The 25814-nt window shown below is 34.0% G+C and overlaps 3 protein-coding genes across 5 annotated transcripts; 1 reads left to right on the top strand and 2 right to left on the bottom strand.

The window, feature by feature from the left end:
• The first annotated feature begins 1616 nt into the window (after nt 1-1616).
• Kappab-ras (NFKB inhibitor interacting Ras like 1) lies at nt 1617-2822 on the top strand. The gene is made up of 2 exons (XM_083087496.1): nt 1617-1821; nt 1916-2822. The coding sequence occupies exons 1-2, from the start codon at nt 1723-1725 to the stop codon at nt 2420-2422; spliced, it is 606 nt and encodes a 201-aa protein (XP_082943622.1). The 5' UTR covers nt 1617-1722; the 3' UTR covers nt 2423-2822.
• A 110-nt stretch (nt 2823-2932) lies between these two features.
• On the bottom strand, nt 2933-5353 carry Fa2h (Fatty acid 2-hydroxylase). Of its 2 annotated transcripts, XM_083087495.1 has the most exons (6): nt 4831-5348; nt 4025-4250; nt 3740-3900; nt 3510-3642; nt 3289-3408; nt 2937-3222 (listed from the first exon to the last, which is right to left on the bottom strand). In XM_083087495.1, exons 1-6 carry the CDS (start codon nt 5173-5175, stop codon nt 3137-3139), a joined length of 1071 nt encoding a protein of 356 aa, XP_082943621.1. In that variant the 5' UTR covers nt 5176-5348; the 3' UTR covers nt 2937-3136. The 2 variants fall into 2 exon arrangements, with proteins under 2 accessions (XP_082943620.1, XP_082943621.1); XM_083087494.1 differs by having other exon boundaries at nt 2933-3408; nt 4831-5353.
• A 3062-nt stretch (nt 5354-8415) lies between these two features.
• On the bottom strand, nt 8416-25598 carry LOC145964545 (sodium- and chloride-dependent transporter XTRP3). 2 transcript variants are annotated; one of them, XR_014436499.1, is made up of 13 exons: nt 23568-25598; nt 17618-17850; nt 17178-17198; nt 16753-16974; nt 16515-16625; nt 16185-16426; nt 15554-15701; nt 15277-15478; nt 15016-15175; nt 14780-14942; nt 14501-14701; nt 13876-13947; nt 12339-12478 (listed from the first exon to the last, which is right to left on the bottom strand). XR_014436499.1 is itself a non-coding variant. In XM_083087488.1 (12 exons), the coding sequence occupies exons 1-12, from the start codon at nt 23812-23814 to the stop codon at nt 12326-12328; spliced, it is 2103 nt and encodes a 700-aa protein (XP_082943614.1). In that variant the 5' UTR covers nt 23815-25597; the 3' UTR covers nt 8416-12325. The 2 variants fall into 2 exon arrangements, 1 of the variants encoding a protein (XP_082943614.1); XM_083087488.1 differs by lacking the exon at nt 13876-13947 and having other exon boundaries at nt 8416-12478; nt 23568-25597.
• Between the last annotated feature and the right edge of the window lie 216 nt (nt 25599-25814).

Consider the following 25814-nt stretch of genomic DNA (forward strand, 5'->3'; position numbering starts at 1 on the left):
TGAAAGAAATATAGTAAAATAAATATAATAAAACAGATGTGCTACGTATTTCAAGAATGCGTTACAATAAATAATGATCAAACGAATGTATTACGTTAATTTAAAAAATAAATCATATCTCAAAATACCGGGTTTTCGAGATGAAGGCAGGGGGAGTTTCGGACTCGTTTTATTATTATTAACTAAAACGCATTTATTAAGTAAACCATATATGTATTTTTAAAAGGATATATTAATTTATCAAAAAACAAAAATATTTAAAATTATTGAATCTCAAAATTCAGAAATCAAGATGCATATATTTTCATATTTATATTATTTTCATTAAATGATTGATGTATATATGTGTATATGCGACACATATTTTACTTTAATAAACTTATAGAAATGTGTGTGCATACACACTTGTATAATTTACATCATATATGCAAAATTTATATCATTAGATTAAATTGAAATGCTTGAGATCTTTTGACAAAATCGCATTATTTCATTATTCATTAATGAAAGAACTATAATCAACACAAAAGGTCTGTTTTTCTTAGATCCCACTACATGCAAAATAAAGACGGCGCAAATAGTAGCATGTAAAATGGCACTTCTATTGTTTGGTAATATGGTCCCGCTATCTTCGTGATCTCACCTGTGATTAAATAGGTGTATTGCTACGTTTATGGGAACGCCGAGCAGATTGCTTCCTCATTCACCTTTTACATTACTTTATATTTACAGTTAAAATAAATATTTATTGATATTATATCATAAAATATAAAGTTTCGTAAGGTTTCGTAAAGTTTCAGAAATTATTTCTATGTAATCAAAATATTGCTCTCTCTCTTACACTCTTTCTTTTTTTTTATTTGTCTCTCCTCTCAATTTTTTCAATTCTTTTTTATAAAATCTAAATCTAAAGAAATAATCAGTCAAATAATAAATATTAAAATTTTTATTCTACAAGTTACCAGGATTTGGATAGTAGATTTATTTGCAATATAAATCCAAAGTTAATGCGTAAATTAATTTGTTAAAAAAGTTAACTGACTACATCTTTGTATTATATTAATATTCGAATCTCGAATTATCTATTGCTACTTATATTTTTGCTATTGTGCTTTTAATTTATAATAGCATCTCATCAATTAAAAACGGCTACATAAAATATTTGATTTATTAATATATCAATTTAAAACATAAAAAATGAAAATATAAGATATAAATTATGTGAAACAAATATAAATTATAAAAAATATAAATATAAATTAAATTATTTTAAATTATTTTACATTAAATTTATTAGCATATTAAGACATTTTCGAAAATCTCTAAGAACAATAATTTAATTAAGATTCATTATGTTATATAATTTTTTGCAGTATTCGAATTGATGTGCGAAAAACGCGCGAAAGAAAATATAAATGAAAGAAATATATAATTAACATTATTTTATTAATAATTTAAATGGAAAGAGCGCTACACTTTTTAAATATTATAGAAATCATGGAAAAATGTAGTGTTTATTGCAATTAAATAATAAAATTATATAAAAATGTAGCACTGGATATTATTTTCGACTACGCATTTTCGACTTCGATGACGTATTATGAGTACGTAGCTCCCACGCGCGTCCACGTTACGTGCTGACGTAGTCGAGTAGTTGACAGTTCTGATGTCATCTCTACACGAGGAGGCCTGTATCTAACGAAGGCGTTAGATCTAGGTAGTATGGGGAAGACTACGAGGGTAGTCGTTTGCGGGATGAAAGGAGTCGGGAAGACAGCTTTATTGGAGCAGCTCATTTATGGAAATATCGACGCCAAAACGGTATGCGTTTGTTAGGTTAGGTTACCCGCGTGATTTATCTCGCGCGATACATGATTTTATAATTAATAATAAATGTAATAAATCAATTATACAGGAAATTCATCCTACAATCGAAGACGTTTATGTCGCCAACATTGAGACTGATCGGGGCACAAAGGAGAAGGTTCGATTCTACGACACAGCTGGACTTGAATCTCTACAGAGTAATGTAAACAATCAGCAGCTTCCACGACACTATCTCGGTTTCGCTGACGGCTATGTCTTAGTTTACGATACTGGTAAGCCTGAATCTCTCGATGTTTTATTTCCCCTGAAAAAGGATATTGACAAGAATAAGGATAAGAAGGAAATCATTGTGATTGTGATCGGTAATCGAACGAAAACCGATGCGGTATTGAATAATTTGGAGAATACTGCGAGCAAAGCGACTAACTGGTGCGCTAGAGAGAAAGTTAAACATTATGAAGTGAATGTCATGGATAGGTCTAGCTTATTCGAGGCGTTTGTGCATCTGTCGTCTAAGTTGAATCCTCCTGCCAATAAAAGTACATTTTCGCAATTAAGTATGGGTAGGAAAACCGTCAAGGCGGAAGCACAGTGATGCTTGTTTAAGGGTGCGGTGGAATTATATGAGCACAAGAGGATTGCGATGTGAGAGTCGCTCGTGTGAATGTTGTACTCAGGTATAATTTATTTCGTAATGATTAAATGTCATGATACAGACATACTTTGAGATCTCAATAACAATATATATCTATGGCACAGTATGTACTTTTCTGTTGGACATATTTGTGATATTAGACTTGAAAGAGCATAAATGGACTTATAACCATGAATGCATCATGGGTTATGTACTTAAGTTATTAATAACTTTACCAGTGTAAAGATGCTTATTTATTCACAAAAAAAAATAAATGCAAAAGAAAGATTATCTAAATACAAATTCTTAATATTTTGCTTTGTTAGCGCATTGTCATTTTTTGAAAGAGTTATTGTGTCCTTGTTTAGTCATTAATATACATATATATATATATATATATATATATATATATATATATATATATATATATATATATGCTAGAAAACTGAATCTCTTTTAAGAACTCGCGTAAGTACTTAAATTTTTATGGGACTGACACTATGTGTTAAATATAAATTTATATTTAATTATTACAAGGAGTACAATCTGTACTTATTGTAATTACAATTGTGATTATATTAATAACGTATTATTATTTATGCGATGAAAATATTTTTAAAATAGATTACTATCAATAAATATAAACGCCGCTACATCTTTCTTTTTCACTTTATGTTACCATTCTAATGGTTCGTTTAATTTCCGTAAATTTAGATCCGTTTTCATTAAGTGATCCCACAATTCACTGGTTACGCCAAATCCTGCAAATAATAAAATAATTAATCCTTTATCAATCTTCTCTCTGATAAGTAATTCCCATCCGTTACCTTGATTATGATATAGAAAATGATGATAATTGTGCCTTCTTTTCATTGTATACAAGTAGGATTCGGCTTTCGGTGCTCCATTATGCAAGTAATAATGCATTAGATCGTAACATAAGTAGCCTATAAGTTAAAATTGCAATTATATATATAAGATACATTTAGCTTATGAAAATAATTAATCTCGAAATATACAAGATACATAAGACTTATAAATAACGCACCCGTTATAGTACCAGCGCCGACAAAATTAACTATTGTCAAAGGAAATATGGCTTTATAAATTTGCCAAATAATCGCTGCTATGATTAAACTAAATGTCGGTGGAAACACCAGTCTTCGTTCATCTAACGGTGCCTATTGATATAGCTTCTCTTTACTCATGCATGTACATTCAAGGCGAATAATTAAGATGCATTTAATTTGAAATATCAATTGAGGCTCTGAATTGTACCTTATGATGATTCCCATGAAATAGGAAATGCAAAGTGATCAGTAATCTCGAATTATGCGGTGGTTTAAGATGAAATATTTTTCGATGTCCGAAATATTCCATGATGGTCCAGATAAATATCCCCAAAATAAATGACGGTAAAATCCTTTGCAATGTAATGACTAAAATATGCAGTAACTTTATGTCGTAGATCATAAGCAGTTTTTTTGCTTGCTATAAGAATCTCATTACTTTATGAAGGTTTCAATTTAAATGCAAATCATATGCATGACACACGCGAATTACCGATGTTTGTCGAAGTATGTGGAACGCATCCCATGTAAAGAAAGTATATAGCTATGGGAAACCAGACGATCGGCATAATGTACCACGGTGTGATCGATAGCAATTCTAAAATGTCCGATTGGAAAAATCGAATAGGTCTATTTACTGGCAGGTTCACCCATTCCCAATATCGATCGCCCATAAGGCCCACTTGTCGCAATATCGGTGCATCCCAATTAACTAAATCCTGAGATGAACACGATTTTATCAACGATAATGTTTTTTTCTCGACGCATTATTTATTTGTTTGGCATCCAACGCCATTTTTTCGTATATCAGTCTTCAAATAATTTACTATAAATAAATATCGTAAAAGAATGATTACGTAAAGCGTAGGTGTTTGTGATAAGCGTCGTAAAATCAAGATAAATTGTCATAAAAATAAATGTTTTATAACTGTTATAGAGAGGGGTGTGCTAATTTTCATTTTAGATAAATCTGACACGTTGTAGACAAATTATTAATATGCAACGAAAGCACGTCATCAGTTTATCTTCGATGCCTGTAATGTCTTTCATATGTAGTATTTTACAATAATTGCAATTATTTTTTAATAATATATATACGCAAAATTTTTTATTGGGACACAAAGTTGTTTTTTTTTTTTTTTCAAAATTATGTATCCAATTTGCATAAATATATTTAAGAATATTCTTTAAAATGAGGATAATTTAAATAAAGATATTTTAAAGAACACTTTTTTTTAAATAATACGCATATGGATGCCATCTCTCATGTATATCAATATTTATTTGCATATCACTCACTTCGCACTCGTTATATCTTTCTTGATGTTGCACAGCAAATTCCTCAAGAAGATAGTAGGCAGATTTAGAATGAGGATATTTCGCTAATTCATCATCCAGGATTTGATCCTTCAAACGTACAAGCTTATTTTTTCCTCCCGGATGGTAATTTAAGAAACTTTGTAAATTATAAACGCGATCGCGATATGTGACGTGAAATTCTGATTTCTTTCGCGTTGTATCGTTATGATAATTTTCCTTTTTATTTGCGCAAATCATATTGACATTCTTCACTTCGAGTGTATTCGCACACAAATTCTCTGAATGAAGTGTACTATCGAACCTTTTATCTCGACGAACGTTCATTTGTAAAATTGTAAAAAAGAAAGCTAACTACGAAGCTTGTTGTGTACCGTGCACTCTAGTGCGTTCTGCTAAATAGACAACGTTTGCGACTTGGTAATGTATTATAATAGATAAGATTTTGCCGTAAATGTTGCGTGGGAGAACTCGATGAGTGTATTACGTCCTAACAACACTATCGTACTGACAATGAATATGATATTGTTCATGAGCGCAACGGGACCTCGAAAAAAGCAGGGCAAGATCACATACGTAAAAAAAAAGATCAAAGGCTTGAAGCCTTTTTTTACACGTATATCTTTGTTTCGCAATGACTATGTACATTATTCATAGCAGTTAGATGATAATTTTTGCAGGCGCGACAAGCTTTTATAGCCGAGTCTTCGTGACAATTCTTAAACTATTTTTATTTCCAAAAATATACTCGATGTATTTATGTAAAAAAGAGATACGTAAATTCGAAAAATAACTTTGTGTATTTATATTGATGTTACAAAAATAGTTGTAATAGTGGATAACAAATTTGATTTTTAAGTGTGTGATTCCCTGCGCCGCAGATTGTTGGTTGCTAATTTCTTAGTCATTGCGTATATCATACATTGTCGATGTCATCAAGCAAGATTAATAAGTTAATAAGTTTGCTGAGGGTCACATGATTCATGAATATATGCTCTTTCTGATTATGACGTGCTACGATAGTTGCAGGTATTGATTATTATTATTCAATTGCGCATTTTAGAATCATAAACGAAGATTGCAATGTTTTTTTCTAAACAAGATAAAAGTTTCTAGAAATGAACGTTATTAATGTTTTCGTATACGTAAGTCTAAGCTTGCTTTTGTAAAAAAACATGAAAAATTTGGAATTCTCAGGTATTTTTTTTTTCGTATCTGGAAAGATCAGGAAATTTTCATGGAATTTTACTGAAAATGTGGAGATTTTTTTAAAAATTCTCTCTAATAATTTTGTTTTCATATTCTAAATAGACAAGCTAAATGAATTATGCGTTAGAAATATATTATAAATATATATAATATAAATATATATAAATAATGAATGAACAAAAAAAAATGTTATACAAGTGAAAAATGATTATCTTACGAAAGTTATTTATTTTTTTAGTACATTTATAAATCTAACTGAAACTTAAAAAATTCTTTTTTTCTCCATATGATTGAAAGACATTAAAATACGCATGCAATAAAAATTTATTTTAGAGAGAGAAAACATGTACCAAAAAATCTTTAAATTATTCTCTTTACTTAATTTTAAATAAACATGCTTGAAAAATCAAAGAATTTGCAGGGAATTTTTTCAAAGATTTAAATAGACGAGAAACAGTAAATAATTTTACCAATATCATGCAACTGATAGCATTCAATCTTTAATTTTCTAAAGACTAGATAAAAACGATACTATATGATTCTCGAAGCAAAAAATATATAAAAATATAGAAATGCATTAATTTAATATGTTATTAAAAACGTTTCTGTAAAATTACATCTCATTGATTCAATCCGGAATAGATATCGTAGCGATTATCGAAGATTAAGTGAGGAAAGGTTATTAATGTTTGCGCATGTCTAATGAAAAGATATGAATGATAACTTTGTGTATCTATATATTAAAGTTCTATATATTAAAGTTATATATCTATATATAACTTTTATATAAAGTTATATATCTATATATCTATATATTAAAGTTATATATTCAAAAATATATATATGAATGCAAAATAAATGCAATATATTTATTCGATTATGCTGAAGTGGCTATGCCAGCTTAATAGACATTTGATAAATATGGAAAACGCGCACATATATTTAAAAGCGTTGAAATTTAAAGATTTTAAGCGAAATAAAAATATATTTTTTATAAATTCGTAATTGTTTTTCAGGTAAAATTTTTATAAAATATGTAAAACTTTTAAATAATATGTACGAATCAAAAATTTATAGCAAATCTCATGAAAAATATTTGTAGAAATATTATTAAATACTCTAGAAGAAAACACATTTTTTTCGGCAATAAATAAGCTTTTATTTAAACGCTTTGAATCTTGTATACACTGTGTACATAGTAGTCTAAGTTTCAGTCGCTAAAAGTACGGCGACAATGTTCAAATTCAAAGACAGCTTAGGATTTGAACACATTCTCGCTATTAAAAACGTACTTATTGTGTCGAGCAATAAAATACAATCGGAAGTACTCACTCGCTATCGTAAATTGATCTCTGCACTAAAATAATTATCATTACGAATCGTACAAATCTAAAGAATGAAAATATAGTATTTGCTTTTATTTTTTTAAATATTTACGCATAATCGAAGAAACTTTCCCCCGGGAGAGAAATTTCTTCCCCCGAGGGACTGAATTGAAATTTAGCTGCGTCTAAGATAGAACTATCCAACATTAATTATATCGTTTATAATTAACTATATTTACATATCACTTCGAGGAATTACCGAGCGCATCGGACACACAAACGTTTAAGCGAAACTCAAATATAGAAAAGTTGAAATGAAGATAGTAAGCGTGCTCTTTGTGCTCAACGGTGCCATTTAATTTTCTTTGTTTTTCAAAAAGACCTACCTTCAATTATATTCAAATTGTTTAATTATTAAATGTTGACTTTGACGAATTTATTACAAATAATAGCTCGATTTGAAATTGAATGTCGCAGAAGATAATATCTCTTCAGCTTTTATCCGGTGACGAAGAAAAATTCGACAAGAATTAATGAGAGGTTACACATATAGATCTTTTGCTTTTTTAGATTTCTTCTTCAAATAATTTATTTTTAAATATAATGTGATAATTGCTCTTTTATTGGTATATATTTATATCATCTCTAAGATATCTAGGAAGACGAGAAGAAAAGAAGAGAAAAATAATTTATTTTTTTTTTATATAAACGAAATTTAAAAGGCAAAGTTCGAATTCTAAGGTCTGAGAGACTCCACACATGAACATGAGTTTAACATTATTTATTAAAGATTAACAAATTTATTAAGGATTAACAGATGCACCAATCTTTTTAATTTGAAGTCACAGCTTTGAGTCTTTAAAAATACTGTTTATTTTTCCAAAATTAAGCAATCTCTCGATTTTTGGAAGCAGTAAAAATACATCTCTTTTCATAAAGAAAGAATAAAAAGTTTTCAAGAGAGATAATTCGTTCTTTTCTTTACGAGGAAGCATCTTCTCCCTTGCACTTGTTTATTTTCTAATAATATTCATTTGTTTGCGTTAAAATTAATCATCTTTTTAATAATTAATTATATTCCATAATTAAATTACATTTCATGAATACATCATACTTCAATTATTTAAATTAATCTAAATAATTTGTGCTTTCTTTTAATCTTGAATAAAATTTTAAAAATTATATACATTCTCTTGTATGTAATGCGTATTGTATAAAATCAAATGTTCGTGTTTTTCCGAATTAAAAAAGATTCCATCACATTTATCGAGAGCGAAGTCACGGCAATACTGCAAGATAAAAATTCTTTAAATACACGCTGATATTAATGCGAATCTGACTTTAATTTCTGAAGGTATTCAGAATGACAATTTAATAGTTGGATAATTGTTGTGATCGAAATTAATATTAATATTAATATTAATAATGCAACATCTTTGATGGTCTCTTGATCCTATGATTCGAACAAAATCCCGTTACAAAAATATTTGGAGAATTTCTCTCTCTTATTTCCGATAAAAGAAAGCTTTAAATCTTTCTCATGAAAATTTATTTAATAAAAGAAAAGAGAAAGTCAAATCGAAGAATCATCTAAAGCTGTCAGTATCAGAATTAATTTGTAAATAATCACGTAATTAAAAAGGAGATATTTCGAGTTTTTCCCTTCGTTTTCTGCTGCTAAAAATAATAACGCGGAAAAAGAATATTATCATAGAATATTTAATTTATATTCGTGAAACATTACGTGACTGTTATCTCGATATATGTGTTTGTTATAATTGGACTATAGCATAATTGTTTGCTTTTGTATATTTAAGTTCGCGTGTCAATTTTGAAAAAGTAAACAGTCGACAAAAGAGAGTGCGCGATAAATTCTGTAAAATATAATAGATTATAAATATAAATAGATTACAAATATAAATAATAGATTATGATGCAACACGTTCTGCAATTTGAAATTGATTCAAATGCATACAGAGGATATACTCGTACAATAAATACGGCAGCTCTCTTCCAAATTTCTTCTCGATAAAGAAAGGAGAACATTATCTTAGTGAGCGATTTTTAAAAGAACGTTTAAAATTTAACGTGCAGTAAAAAGTAGTAAAAATTAGACACGGTATGACTTTTAAATGTAAACAAAAATGTGTAAATGCGTAGGTGGAATAATGGCTTCTGAGAAAGAAAATGTGCTCTTGTCGCATGTTTTACATTAAGTCGACATGTTGTCTCGTCAATTTGTTCGAAACGGCTATTGCTTATCGTATCTAACTCATATGTCATGTCGAAGGGAAACGTTTCGCACAATTGTCTACTTACATACGTCCACATTTAGACGACTAGCTTCTAAAAATTTGTGTCCCTCATGCACGAAGTAAAGGGGCGTACGCTTTTACACGTAGAAAAAAGGGAAGAAAGTAAATAGGTATGATACTTTGTCACATTATTCCTAAGCGATTCAAAAAATAGGTACTTTACGAGGTATTAATTTAGATGCGGTTGGCATATATAAACGCCGAGTTATTATTTACAATGGCACACGCGCGTTATGTTTTCATCGAATTGTTCATCGTATAATGTCATTAATATAATAATAATAATATAATAATAATAATATAATCTCTCTCGCTCCTAGGGCTCCTATTTTACATACCGTTGTTACTTTCCTTGCAATACGAGCGCTTTTCGATACAGTGTTCGCAATATTGTTCTCATTGCTTTGTTCAGTTAATTGATCTCTTGTCAGTTTAAAGTATGTACAATATATAAATAGGACAGAGAATAATCACAATGGCGTTTCCGAGCTTAGATCGTAACGTACATGTACACGAAAGGATATTTCGCCAAGTTTGCACAGCAAATGCGATTCCCACGCGGATCGCGATCTCTTTAATATTGACATTACATTATTCGAAATTCACATTCGGTCTCACGAGAACTTGGGAGATGGAACTTGGCATATCATGTCCTAAACACGGACGCGCTGTTTCCAAGTATTCAAAATAGCTGGACCAGCCAAACAATGCCCGGCGATGGGGCTACTTCACGAAAGAGAGATCTATCTGGGAGGATAGCGGAGATAATCCGTATTCGCGAGATACCTCGTACACAACACGATACCAGTCTAGTCTATCGATGTAATCTGCATCGATAATGTGTTTTATCGAAATGTCACGTTCGTATAATGGCACCGCGTGACGCCACGAATATTCTTCTTCTGGTGAAATTAATTAAAAGAACGCATCACGTTATGATGACTTTTAATTGTCAACTTTAATCGTTAACGATATAGCTCCGTCACAGCTGATGATGAAATTTAAAAACAACTGCCAAGAGCCAACTTTAGAGCTTGTTTGGATAATCATAATACCTTCTCGCTGAACATAATCTAATTGCCAATTAAAAGTATTAACTCGTACTTGTGACGTAATTTGTATACATAATATTATTCGCAATATATATATAATTTGTTTGCTGAACAAGAATGTAGAACTGATCGACCATTTTTATCGTGTTTCGAAAATAATCTTTCAATGAAATATTAAATCAATTAACTTTTTAAAACGTATTATATATTTATAATATATAAGTATCTAATCTCTTTAGTTTCCCTTCTTTTTCATAAAAAGTCATTTTGTATCTCAAAAATTTTAAGCAAAAGTACTTATATTAATAAAATAAAATAATAAAAAATTTTATTAATAAAATGATAAAAAAATAGAATTAATTGATTTACGAAACTTCTTTCTTTTGGAACATTTTTGATGAGGTCGATCATGTCCGGGCTGCAATGATACGCGAAAGGTAGAACCTCGGAGGAGCCGAAAGCATTACACATTTCATCGGGATCGTGTAGAGAGAGGGCGGTAAACAAATGGTCATACATTTAACTAACAACTCGACTACGTTCAATTTTATTGTCTAGTCTTTCCGACGTTTCTCTCATTGGAAAGATCAAACTGCTACGTTCTAATAAGAAGAAAAGGAAAAGAGAATCGCGCCGTTCAATTAAAATCGAATTGACTCGGACGAATTCAACGATCCCGCGTCAGATCGTCTCCATCGCATCACGCGATACTAAAAAGCCAGAACGCTCTATTCTCTCGTTGCTATTTCTTGTCCACTATATGCGTCTACCGTATTCCATCTGGTGATTCGCGATTTTACCCGGAAACGACGGCAAATTGGCCGCTCTCGCATTCTACAACCTTTCTAAAACTTACTTCGTATTATCATATTGCTCCTAATGGCGCCTCGGTCCTGTAGATTGAGCTCGATTTGTAGCGAATTCATCCTATATCTAAAGTTTATGTATATACGAAAAGATCGTGATCGACACCACCCTACTCGAGCAAGCCAACGACGAGCGCGAAATCTGCGCCGTTAAATTTTTCGAGATGTGTAAATCATATTGGATTCAACACTCGTTAGTTTGGTTTATTTGCATCTGGTCTGATTCGCTCATCATCGTGGTACATCAAAGAAAGCTTCAAGTAAAGTTGAGCATTCGCGCTACGCGTTTGTTCGTTGCTTGTTTGCTCGATACATTCCATCTTAAGGACGCATGGCTCCGACAACTCGACCCACCAATGACTGTAGTATATATAAAGACCAAACTTGCGAAATCTTCAAAGTTAGAGATTTCAAGTCATAAATTTAACCTGTCATAAATTTAACCTGTCAAAAATTTGCTCTCGCTTATAACAGATTATTCTCTATTAAAATATGATTTCTCATCAATATTCCCAAATTAATTGTCGATATGGCAAGTTTTATTTCTTTATGTGATACTGTATCAAGTGAGTTCATCTCTAAAATATATTGACTATAATTTAGCATAAACTATATAGAATTAGTCTTTATATATGTATATAATCATTGTTGATATCTTCAACCCGCAGTGGCTCGCAAACAGTACGAGTTGTGCCGACATTATGCGCTCTTCAAAAGTTCATTACTTCCATTTTGAAAGCTCTACCCTGCATCGCCTTCTTGGCGAGTTTGCTCATGGCCGGTACATTGTTTGTATCGTCGTCGCTATTAATGTCTTCGTCCTCTTCCGGGAAGTCCTCGAGCCGGTCGTGATATTCATCAAGCTGAAAATTAATTAATGACATTAGGTATTTATAGAATTGCTCGAGCTAAGGCTATAGCTAAGTGAAGTAGACGAGGCCACGGTCTTGACTTTTGGAACAAGAATAAAGAGTCAAAATTACTCTCCGATCATAGTCTGTAGACTTATTTCTGCAAACTGCTATCTCATTGAAAATAGGAATTACGTTAATTTCTACCATTAAGGTGTACACGTGATCGTAGCTTCGAGAAAAAAATCGAAAGGTTCAGCATCATAAGTGATCCATATTTTGAATAAACGTCTATTCACTTTCTGTCCGCGCCCACGTAGCACATATTTCTACACACAAGCTATTTATGAACCTTCGTCTCTAAAAGTTGCAAATTTTTAGCTCATGCTCGAAGATTCATAAATAGCTGGTGCTCTTTAGCTATTTGTTATTTTTTATTTTTGCGTGCCATGAGAAGCTCAGTTGAACAAGAACTTGTAACGATCACGCGATTTGACAATTGACAGACCACTTTTAATTCTCAACCGATCAATGTTATTCTATGCATGAGTGTTCCTTCATTCCTGATAATGCATAACGTGAATCTTGATGATGGATGAGAGTTGTGGATTTCATGTTTGACATGCTAAAATCAGGTCAAACTTCTCGACACATACTTACCAAAAGCAAGCATGCTGATTCATTGCATGCTGACTCATTAATGGAATTTATATAAGTTTATATCTCTCACAATTTTTTATGACAATCTATTTGATATAAATTTTATCATACAATAATTTTATTATTTTCAATTTGCAAATTTGCAGCCTATGTCGATTATAAAAGTTTCATTGATTTGGATTCTGATAGAGTATGAATTTGTAAAGTGTCGTAAAAATAGAATTTAAATATATAAATTTATAAATATATAAATATATACATTTAAATATAAATTTAGATAGAGTATGAATTTATAAAATGCCGTAAAAATAGAATTTAAATATATAAATTTAGAAATAGATACTAAAGTGATTTAAGTTTAGAATATTTTATGTCATGGCGTTTCTCGTATAAAATAATTCTGTTTGAAAAAGATTTTTTCATATTTTCTGTTATCATTACAATTCTTTACATTAACTGTTCATTTAGAGAGCTAATCATGCATTCTATCGATGCTGATGATATTTTGCCATGAAGTGTGTTACATTAAATTTATTATAGTTTTCCTTTCATTATTCGATCGTGCAGAGTATTAATTAATCGCGCCGCTAAGCTCAGTAAGTGAAAGACTTGTCACGTGATCAAGAAAATAGAATAGAGCTTAATGTTCTGCGCTGTCTGCGATGCACACTAACATCGTGTACGTGATGTATGCGCTAAAAGTAACATTCATGAAGATGCATTCTCAAAAGTTAATACTGCGAACTCACGTGTATAACGTAGCTACGGGGATATCAAGTAATCGATGTTACCACAGACAGAGAATGGATGCTTACCTACAACTGCAGATCGTATGTTCAAATGTGAGTTACCTAGACTTCATGTGACGCTTAATTGGCTCACCATGAGAAACATCTTGCATCATAAGGAATTACGGGATCGATATGAGCGACATATCATTTTTACGAGTCCGTTTCATCGCGCAAGGCTGTATTGCGATTAAATATGAGGCATGAGATACTCGTCAGCCCGTGGTGCGCTAATTAAGCCGCTACACCATTTAATAGATAAACTATCTGAGATAGGGAAACAACGCTACTCGATCGAAACAATTATTTAAAGGGAGAGGGAAACACAACGCTACTTGCGTCCAAAACAATTATCTCGAAGGGAAAATGGAAAACGTGCGCTTATCTTGGATTCACGTCCAGTTATTGTTGACTGTTTGTCGCGAATTTTATAGACATTCCATCACAAGCCACAACGCTATCTTTGCTGGAAACATTTTTTTCTCGCACATTTTTCCTTTGCCATACAATTTTCAACGATCATAACTCATTAGGTTTCTACTTGTAAAGACACACGATTGTCATGATTATAACAAGCTCTACTCACGTCAACATCGCCCATCATTTCTTTGGTGGAAACGGTGGTGTCGATACGACGAATACTGCCTTGATGGATATCCATGTCGAGTTTCACGCATTGGAATCGTCGCAGGAGGAAAACGATCGGAATCGGCGCGATACCCGCGAAAATTATGACAGCCGCGATGCCCAGTACCCAGCTGGGATAACTCGTGGGTTCTGCCACGCCCTAAAAATAAGATATAAAAAGATATCGTTACGATAATATAATTCTATATATCTTTTTTGTAATCTAATGATCTCTTACCAGTGTCGCGTTCCATGCCGAGTATTGCGGTTTCTTGATGAACATGGAGGCGATGCTTGATATAAGAATGCAAACCATTATTATGGGAGCGAGAAATCGCCACGTGAATTGCCAATAAGGTCCCGGTCTGTATCCTGTCATCTCCTCGATGTCCTTGGTGAATCTGTACAGAGTTGGCGTGATTGTTAAATCGATCAACCGGACGAAAAGTGGAAGAGAGTGGAATTTCGACTTACTTTTCGTGACCATATACGAAGATCACGGAGAGCATTTCCATCAGGGCGACCATAACGAGACCGATGGTACCGGCGAAACTGTCAAACATTTTCAACCAATATTCTCCAGCACCAGTACAGAAAATGAGTCCCACGAAAAAGCAAACGACACAGACAACACCTAAATTCGCAAATTAGACGATTAAAGCAGATAGTTTTGTATATTTATTTTCCGAACGATACCGGTAGATGATGAAACACTAGATAAACAATTGCCCTCACCTGTCATATATTGCTTTTTTATTCTTTTGAAGAGATCTATGTCAAAGATTACGCAAAGCATGCCTTCGAGTATTCCTATTTGTGAGCCCAGACCGAGGGCCAGAAGCATCAAGAAGAAAATGCAGGACCAAAACGGCGCACCCGGTAATTCCACAATCGCCTGCGTAAACACGATGAAAGCCAATCCAGTACCCTCGGCAGCCTGAAAGCGATCATTATTAATTAAATCGTACGCTTTCAATAAATTCATTCATAAGATTTGTCATGCATTACTCACACTGTCCAACTCATTGCTGAGACTACAAGATTTTAACGTGAAATTTCTTTCCGAAGAGTTGAAGGTTTTCATAAAAAGTTCGTAGTCTTCGAGGTTGAATGAGCTCGAAGCATTCAATAGATTATTATCCACCAGGGTGTTGTTCGCACTAAAATAAGAGCGATTTAACATATCTTTTGTGTCTCTCCTGTTGTTCGCCACATCAGCGATTAGCATATCCCGTCCCATTATGATTCATTCCCTCCTACTTGTAAATGCTCAATCATTTGACGTTTACAATTAAATTAAATCATGATGAGAATGTAAATCTGCGTGCATAATTATAATAATGTGTGTGTGATTGATTTTGTGCAATTTAATTCAGTAGCATCATTAACGTGAATTGTTATACGTTAATAATGGGATTGGTTTTTACAACTTAATTAAATTAATTAAAAAACCGTTCATCTAACTTATGTTATATATATTAATAGCGTAACACTGTTAAAAGAGCGATGACGCATCTCTTGAACAAGCAGCAACAGTTATCATTCAGCCGTTTAAGATACATCTCCGCAGCCGTGGACGATTTTCACTACTCTCTTCGCGATGGCGAATTTAGAAACGATGGCCGCGCTTGCGGTCGCATTACCTGGCGACGCACTTGTCCACGTTTGACATTGCCTTGAACCCCAAAATGGCGAAAATGACAACGCTCGCATAAATGGCAGTAAACGCGTTGCACACGCTCACCAGGATCACGTCCCTCACGCAGTTGTTGTTGGGAGTGTTGTAGCTGCCGAACGCGATCAGGGAACCGAACGCCAGCCCGAAGCTATAGAAGACCTGGGTCGCCGCGTCAAGCCAGACCGTGGGTTCCAACAGTTTTTCGACCTTGAACGAGTAATGTAAATGTCATATCTAATATTCGCGGTCTTTTATATCACTTGCCTCGATAAAGCTGGAATGAATTGATCGTCACCTTTGGTGTGTACATGTGCGCCAGTCCGGCGCTCGCACCTTTCAACGTTATCCCACGGATGAAGAAGATGGTCAGTACGAGATACGGGAACATGGACGTAAAGTATACCACCTGGAAGAGAAATGATGTTAAAGGGAAATTACATTCAGTATTCGTGACATTAAAAGAATATATCGAGACCAATTTCTTCAACGCGATTAGCAACAATAGTCGATATCTGAGTGCGACATGATCTTACTTTGCCGGACGACTGTATGCCCTTCATGACGATGAAGAACACGACGATCCAGCTGAGCAAGAGGCAAAGGACAATCCACCATTTGAGACCTTGACCGTCTTCAATCGACGGTGACGCGTCTAACGTAGTCCTGTACCAAAAATATGCGGTCTCCGAACTCCTGGCACATTCCTCGACCGGTTTCCCGTCCAATTCTGGACATTTCGCCCACGGCAGTGGTTCCTAGTTGCGTCAGAATATGCAAATAGATCATCAATATACGCTTTAACGAGCATACCGTTATTGCGACGTAAAAGCTAAAGCGGCACTTTGAGAGTGTCACATCTGATGAAATTTGCATGCATGCTATAATTTATGCAACTCTTTCAATATCGCCAATAGCTAGGCAAAACGGTGCTCATTGTTTAGAAGAAAAGGGTACTTACACCGAATTTGATCGTGACAGCCTAATTAAAACATGAAAAGAAAAAACATGAGCGTTATTAATATTTTGCAAATATGGAAAATATACCACAATAACGCCATCGGTATTTGCAATCGAGGATCACACTTTAATTTATTTAAAATGATATTATTTGCATCCAAGACTGTAATTTTTTCAATTGATTGCAATGAAAATAATTTCTTATTTTTCTTATATAGCTTAATTTCTCCTTAATTATATTTTTAATAAAAACAGTTTAGTTTTTATTAAAAATATTGGTAGATTTTACTTTTGTACAAGCGACATGCACTGATCTGTTACATAAGTTTTCAAGACTCTAAATTGGGATAGAGAATGAAGGGGAAAGAATTATACTTAAGGCGTCTCGACGCAGATTACCGTGGCGTCAATCTCCGTTACGAAGCTTATCGATTTGCTTACCGCGAGCGAATTGAAGAGGTAGTAGAAGCACCAAGTAATAATTACGTTGTAGTAAAGCGCAACGAAAAACGTAACTATGCACGACGCGATTCCTATACCTCCTAACCAAGGATGTATAGTGTTCCAAACGCCCAGGGCACCCTGTCGCATACGTTGTCCGAGACCCAGCTCGATCAGGAAGAGGGGTACGCCCTCTAAGATGAGCATCACGAAAAAAGGAATGAGGAAGGCACCTAAAATGTACACACATAAATATCGCTTTAGCAGGACTGTAACTTTCATTGTACAGATATTTTTAACGTTGAACATTACAATGCTATTATATATTCGCGGAAAAGCATTGAATGAAATAGAAGAATCACTGAAGGATCTCTTTTGAAAGAGATTCTCTTTCTGAGAAATACAGAGTGGGCGTGAAATGTCCACTTTTATTTCCATTTGCAAATCTAGATCTGTCGAGATCTCGATTTAACAAAGGAAAAGGCAAACGATCGACTACGAGACGAAGATATTTATATTTCGCGTGTTGACAACAACAAATATTTTAGACGACGATTATTCATTGTTTGATCGATTTTGTTCTTGAAACGTACACAGAAAATATTGATGTTGGCATATTTTTGGCATATCGTGCATATCGTGTTCTTCCTGCTTAATCTATAAATTTTAACGTTTTTCTTCAAAGAGTTAAACTGCGATTTCAGCGGTTAATATACGAAGAATACGAGTATGTATGAGCATGACAGAATTCGTACGTAAGGTCGCTAAGTAATCAAAAGATATGCTAAACAAATTAACTTGATATCTGATTTGTTATGTGTTTTATTTGCGAGACAGATAATATGCTTCTCACATCCACGAATGCATTTGCAAATCGGTGGATTATATTGTTAACACAGAGCAAGACAAATAGAGATCACCTCTAGAAAGACATTGCATACAATATAATTTTAGGATTAAAATTTCGACGCGATCGCGTATTTAATGCATTTAAGAAACGCAAGGTTTTAAGCATATCGATCTATTTCTTTTTATCCAGACCATAATTTTTAAATCACATGCCTCTCTCACCTTGTCAGCAGTTAACGTCAAGTGCTTTTAAATTAAATTTCTATTTTTATAAAATCATGGTTATCCGCTTTTTTTTGCATCTTCCCTTGTTCGCAACACGTCCCTCTCTCCCTTTACCTTTAGATGTCTAGTTTCGCGGTCGTAGCTGGAGCGCCTTGTATTGATCGAGCAACCTAAGTCCTAACCCGTTCAGCCGCTCCACCACTTGAGCGATCTTTTTGATATTCATACAAATGCAAATTAGAGCTATAAAGAAAAAATTGCAAGCTGCGATACATTAAAACCTGCCTTTTCCTACACTAACGCGTCCACATAAAGCTACAGGAAAACAACAGCAACTTTTAGCCCCAGCTGATTGATTAATTGAACCTGATTCTAAATAACTTCCTAAATATTTGAATATATGTTAATCTTTAATTTACTGAATAATAAAAAAGTAGAAGCGAGTAGAAATGATAAGGTGAAATAATTAAAACGTGCTAAAAGAAATTGAAACTTCCTGCAGAAGTAGATATCGATCTCTCGAATGGAGTTCTCTCGGATCTTTCGGGCCTTGATAGCAACGTCAATCGGTAATCCGACATTATACATTGGCGTTTAACATGTCAATGGCTCGTAACGCAGACTCTCCGTTTAAACTCCGCTATTACTTTAGAGCTGCGAAACAGAGAGCGGCAGATGTTATGTCGTCGCGTGCTTTCCGTTACACACAGTGGTATGGATCGATCGATAGGCGTTCGGCGGTGCGGTCGTGGTCGCGATACGACGCACCGAGGAAATTTCCATTGAAAGCCGGGTCTTTTTACTTGAAGAAAAGATTTACGTTTCCCCACGTATGAGTAAGCATCGCGCAATTCAATCGTCGACAACGATTTGCAGTTAGGCGTAAAAATTTTCGTTACTAAAGTCCGAAGCCGGTCAGTTTGCAATTTTGCTAATCCGACAAATTCGAGAATTCCTTCTGCTCGAAAATAACATGAGATTCAGCAAACTTTTTTTCATACGTTTGACATGCGATTTTTAACTTATACAAGTTTAGCTTTCTATCTCGGTTTAAATTCAAACGTAAAAAACCCACGTTTATTTCATTTGAAAAAATATATTTATACATTTTAATTTTTTTCGTGTAATTCTATTATATTGCTCCAAAGTTTGAATCCAGCGAAATCTGATAATTCGAAAATTCCTCCTATTTAAAAATAATACGAGATTCAGTAAACTTTATATCTTGTTTTTAATATATCATATTTAATTTATAAAAGCTTTATTTTTCTATTTTGTGTTAAATTCATACTTAAAAATTCATTTGGAAATATATTTTAATTTCATGTGATTCCATTATATTGCTCTAGGCTTTTAATTCAGTAAAATCTGACAAAGAGAGTTTCTTCTTAAAAATAATATGAGATTCAGCAAATTTTATTCTGTGTTTAATGTATAATGTTAGCTTATAAAAACTTATTTTGAAAAAATAATTTATTTGAAAAAAAATACATATATTTTAATCCCGTGTGATTCTATTATATTGTGTATTCCAGGCTTTTAATCCAGCGAAGTCTGATAAATTCGAGAATTTCTTCTACTTAAAAATACAAGATTCGATAAACTTTATCTTGTATATTTAATATATAATATTTAACTTATAAAAGCTTATTTGTCTATCTTATTCTAAAATCAGATATACAAAAATATTTCATTTAGAAATGTATATATTTTAATTTTTTACGTAATTCTTTATTATATTGCTTTAGAGTTTTAATCGAGCGAAATCTGATAAATTCGAAATTTCCTGCTACTTGAAAATAATACGAGATTCAGTAAACTTTATATCATGTTTTTAATATATAATATATTAAAAACAAGATATAAGTTTATTGAATCTCGTATTACTTGATATATAATATTTAACTTATTATATTAAAAGCTTATTTTTCTATCTTGTGTTAAATTCATACTTACGAATTCATTCGAAAATATATATATTTTAATTTCATATGATACTATTATATTACTCCAGAATTTTAATTCGGCGAAATCTGATAAACTCGAGGATTCCTTCCACTTAAAAATAATACGAGATTCAGCAAACTGTATGCAATCCTGTATTTGATGTATATAAAATAATATTTAATTTATGAAAGTTTATTTTTCGAGCTCGTTTTAAATTCATACTTAAAAAAATTTCACTCGGAAATATATACATTTTAATTTCGCTTGATCCTATTAAATTGCTCGAGAGATTTACTCCTGCGAAATTATAGCTATTTAATTCTGAATCTCTCATACATTCCTAAGTGGAATGCCTTTTGATGACGATGAATTTTTAGAGGAAAGTTTTGCCTTGCCTACAGGGGGGATGTTTGAGTAGTTTAGTAATGGAAGCTCTGCGCAGTTGCCTGGATAGTAACCGATATGATTTCGGTGTGCATATAAACTCCGACGTCATAATCACGCGAGGGCCACCCGTGAACACCTCTCGTGACCTATCTACCTACCCACATCCGCGAAAGTAGATGTACGTTAAATAGCTTCGTTCTCGCGATTGTGATAAGAAGAGCTGCTCAGCGGAATGAGCTTAAAATAATTTAACGTACGAGAACGAGAGCTTTACGCTTATTGTTAATCAACGAACGCTAGTTTCTCGGGCAAAAAATGCACGCTCGTAAAATCTGTGTAGATCGTAATATACGTATGTTGCATGAGCGTTTTGTGCTCGTATTTCATGCGGTACTAAAACAAAATGCCACTCTGCTAATGCGTATGTCTTTTAGTACTTGCGGTTGGTCGACCTTTTCCGTCAGGTTGAATTAAATCAGGTGCAACCTTGAACTATCTTTATCTCGATGAATAACAGATGTCTTTCTTCAATATTGATTTTTTATTTCATAATATATATATATAAAATGAAATAATATCAAATCAATACAGAAGAAAGACATCTGCAAAAATACAATATCGCGATATATCGCGATACTGTACTCTTGCTGTAAATTATATATTAATTAAAAATAATTTAAATTATAATTTAAATTATTTTTAATTAATATATAATAATAATAATTTAAATTATAATTTAAATTAAATATATATATATTTTTTCTTTTTTTTTTATTAGTATAATTTAACATATCGATTTAATTGATAAGATTTTTTTAAACGGGACGCCGGAAATATTTAGATTCAGATTTCAATTTAGGTGATATTTTTCACAATATATGTATACGAACGATATAATTGTATACTGTTTTTCCAAGGAAAGATTTATTAACCTTCATGTAGCCATCTATAAATTATAGTAACGTACACCTTCAGGTATATACTCGGTATTTTTCCACGTAAAAAATACTATGCCACATTTATACTGCTTTCTTTACTAGTATATTATTTTTTATTAATTATAAATGAAAAATAATTCATCTTATAAAATCAAGTTATCCATTTTTTTGTATTAAAATAAAAATTGATATTCATAAAATTAAAAAAAATTATATAGAAACAAAGTTACACACATATAGAGTTATTATTACATTTTTAAAAATAGAAAAATATTAAATAGATTCGAATGGAATTACAGAGTTAATAAAAATTGAATTAGTCACGCGAAACAAAAAATCTTTTGTTCGCATTAATTATAATAAGCTGTCAAGCACGATCTAATATATTGATTATCAAAACGCGATTCTAGTAAAAATTTTATGTTTTATTTATATCAACATATTAAATAATTCTTTCTCCCTCAAGAGAGGAAAGAAAAAATATATTTTATCACTAAATTAAAAAATAAATACATAAATAAATTTCAAGATTATATATACGATTTTTAATAATATTGCAAATGTTGAGCGACTGTATTAATCGGCCGATAAGAGCGCATGTGCCTTTAAGAACGCGAATACACGGAATATTTCGTAGCAGTTATATTTAACGTCGGCGTGGGATACCTGAAAATAGTCGTCGACTAGTATAGTTAGCCGTGTGCTATACCGGCTCCACTGCCCTCCTATCGTACAACCTTGTCCCTGCTCTTCTTCGCTTTACATCCGACGCCGTAGAGGCTGGCGCCGACTGCAAGTTGCGAGAGCCACCTCCAATATTGCATGCAACATTTTTGCGGCAACTTATGGCATGCACGCTGTCAATACTTGTCGCATATCGAGAGCAATCCAATATAAATAATAGAGATATATAAAATCAGATATATTGCGCTTTTCGAAATGAAATATTTTTCACAAATCATTCAAAAATATCTAAAGGAATCAAGTGAGAGAAGATAAATTTAAAGAAATTTCAAGAGATTTCTATTTTCTTTACATGTGCAATATTATGTAACAGTTGAAATATTGTAACTTGGAGATTGGAGTCTTGCAAGTTTGCACGAAATAATTTCTTCCGCGATTTATTTACTTTCTTTGATACATATTGGATACAAAATTGACATTGATTTTGCAGATAATAAACATTATCGCGCGTTACTTTGTGGTGCATATGAGGAAAAAACGTGTTTCTATTTTGACACTATATTAACATGAATGCTGCAAGGGATAATTTATGTATACATTATGTGTTCATACATGTGAGAAACTTTACTAGGGATTTACCTAGCTAATCACTGATACGCATACGGTTCAAGAACATCTCGAGGTGTCATTTGTTGCAAAAATAAAAAAATATACAGCTTCCATCGACAATATCACATACACACACCAATAGGCAGTGTATACGTGTATTAAAAAAGTATAATTTTACGTCTGCTATATATTTAATAATTTTAATTAGCCATAATTCTGACATATATCGAGTGCTTTATTTACACTCGCTCGTATCAGTTGTGTGGCGCGGGATTGTTCTATAATCCTTGTAACCGCGATACGTTACTCACCACCTCCGTTCTGTTGGCACAGATAAGGAAACCTCCAGATATTGCCAAGACCCACGCTGTACCCGATAATACTGAGAAAGAATTGCATTTTCCCACTCCATGCCGCCCTATTCTCCTCCTTTGTCTCTTGGCCACCGGTGGCATTTTGGCTTCCTGTTGTCACGATCGTCACGTTATGGGCGGGTTGGCGACGGTCGTTTAAAGGTGCCAGCTCGTGCCCATTTCTCGCCGCGGTTTCGACTACCATTCTCCCGTGGGTCCCGATGGATACGCAAGAATCGATCACCCTCTTCTCGCGGATGATGTATCCTAATTGAGATTCTCGGCACACTCCTTGTTGTTTGCTCTCGTAGAGATATATCGCGACCCCACGTGCCACTTCCTGCCCTCTATTTATTTCCTCTCCCGTGTATCACTCTTCTTCCTGCTTCTCCTCTGTCAGTCTTCAATTAACGATTTGAAGAGACACGCGTGTGTCTTCGCGTAAACTCACGAGTTTTTCGGCGACCGTTGTCACTGTCACTATCGTCGCTGATTTCGCAGCGAATGATATAACAACAACGGAGGTAACAATAACGTTAACAACAATAACAGTAATAGTAGCACAACAGTAGTTATCTTCGTGATTTAATTATGTAATAGTGTCAGCAGTCCGTAAAAATACTGAGGTCGGTTCTTCCCTCGAGGAACAACCGACAACGATTTGTTCTCCAATACTTTATGTACAATTGTCGCCGAAACAGTTTCTATATTTGTGCTATGCTCGTCTCGTTTTGGTACTCGTGTGCCTCGATGGTACTTGCTATTGACTGTTTGCAGACGCATACGCGATCGCGTAGGTGCTTCGAACTGCAGGAGGAAAAGGTGATACGTCACAGGATAGACTAGGAACTGGTGAAAACAGAGTGGGTGGCTCTTGTAGGTGACCCGATAAAAATCGAGCATCGGCTGGTGCGAAGGAATCCGCGACCTCCGATCAGAGTAAATCGGGTATTGTAGTCGGAGCTATCGAAGGATATCGACCACCGATGATGCAGGATACGCGGGGCTAACATGCGCTACCTGACATTGATGGAAGAATCGACGATGGGGGGAAGGGGGTTCGGAGGAGGTTACACCTTACGTTACGTTTGGAAGCAATCGTAGCGTGAAAAACGGAGTAGGAGGGAACGAATGAAAAGTACGCGTGTTGTTAATAGCCACCGTCAGGACAAAATATCGATCGATCCTCCGCGCGGAAGCGAGATATCTAAATGAAGGAAGGAGTTGGAGAGAGGTATAGAAAGAGAAAGAGAGAGAGAGATGAATGAGAGGGACGCGAGATTATAATTTCTGGCTCCTCGAAGCTGCCGGTAAGATATTTGAAATCTAAAATAGAAGAGGATCTTTCTCGTCAGCCGTTAAATCAGTGCCTCTTCAGCATTAGCCAAAATCAACATTAGCGATCTTCGTATTTCGTGGGGATTCGTCGGATTCCTTTAAGTCGCTGCCGTTTGCGGATGGGTATAATTGGAAGTCACAAGTTCAGCATCATAGTTCGTCTCCCTCGGCTTGACTCTGCACGCGAGGAAGACGTTGTTGTCGTTGACGTTGCGCTCGTCGTCGTCGTGGCTGGTTCAGATTCGATACAAATACTCGATCGAGGAGCCCTTGCGCTGCCGGTGCGAATTATTAAACTAAATATTTAAACTGAATAGTCTTCGGAGTGAGATTGACGTCGCAGCGCGCGCGGGTGTATCGTTGAAAAGCGAAACTTCCAGGGCGTTTGGTACCCATGTATACCACTCCTTGCACTATTACTGCGCCGAAGCTGCCTCTGTTTCCTCCACGTGTTTCGTTGCTCTGTGTCCCATCAGCAAAAATGCGAGAAGCGCGAACAGCCAAGGCCGTGTAAAATTTCGCAACGTGTGACTCGATGGATATGCGCCTCGTTCGGACGTCGATATCGGACTGAGCCGACGCTAGTGCGCGACGATGTGCGCGAGGGAACGAACCTACGGAACAGGCACCTCTGGAGCGACATCGACGTGTGTTCAGCGCGACGAAGGTTCGTTCTACCGGTGGTCCGGTCCCCCGATTGGCCGAGGTAATTGTGCATGTACGCGCATACGCCAGCCGGCCGACCCTTTTCAAATGATGAAGAGCTGGACAGCGTGTTGTTATTATATTATAAAGCGGAAAGGGTAACGAAGAGACTAAATGAAATGGAGGAAAATTATTCGAGACGTCACCGTATGATTCTTTTTG

Source organism: Camponotus vicinus, unplaced genomic scaffold, assembly GCF_025532165.1.
Source record: "Camponotus vicinus isolate PSW18456_S1 unplaced genomic scaffold, iyCamVici1.0 SCAF_13, whole genome shotgun sequence".
Lineage (NCBI taxonomy): Eukaryota > Metazoa > Arthropoda > Insecta > Hymenoptera > Formicidae > Camponotus > Camponotus vicinus.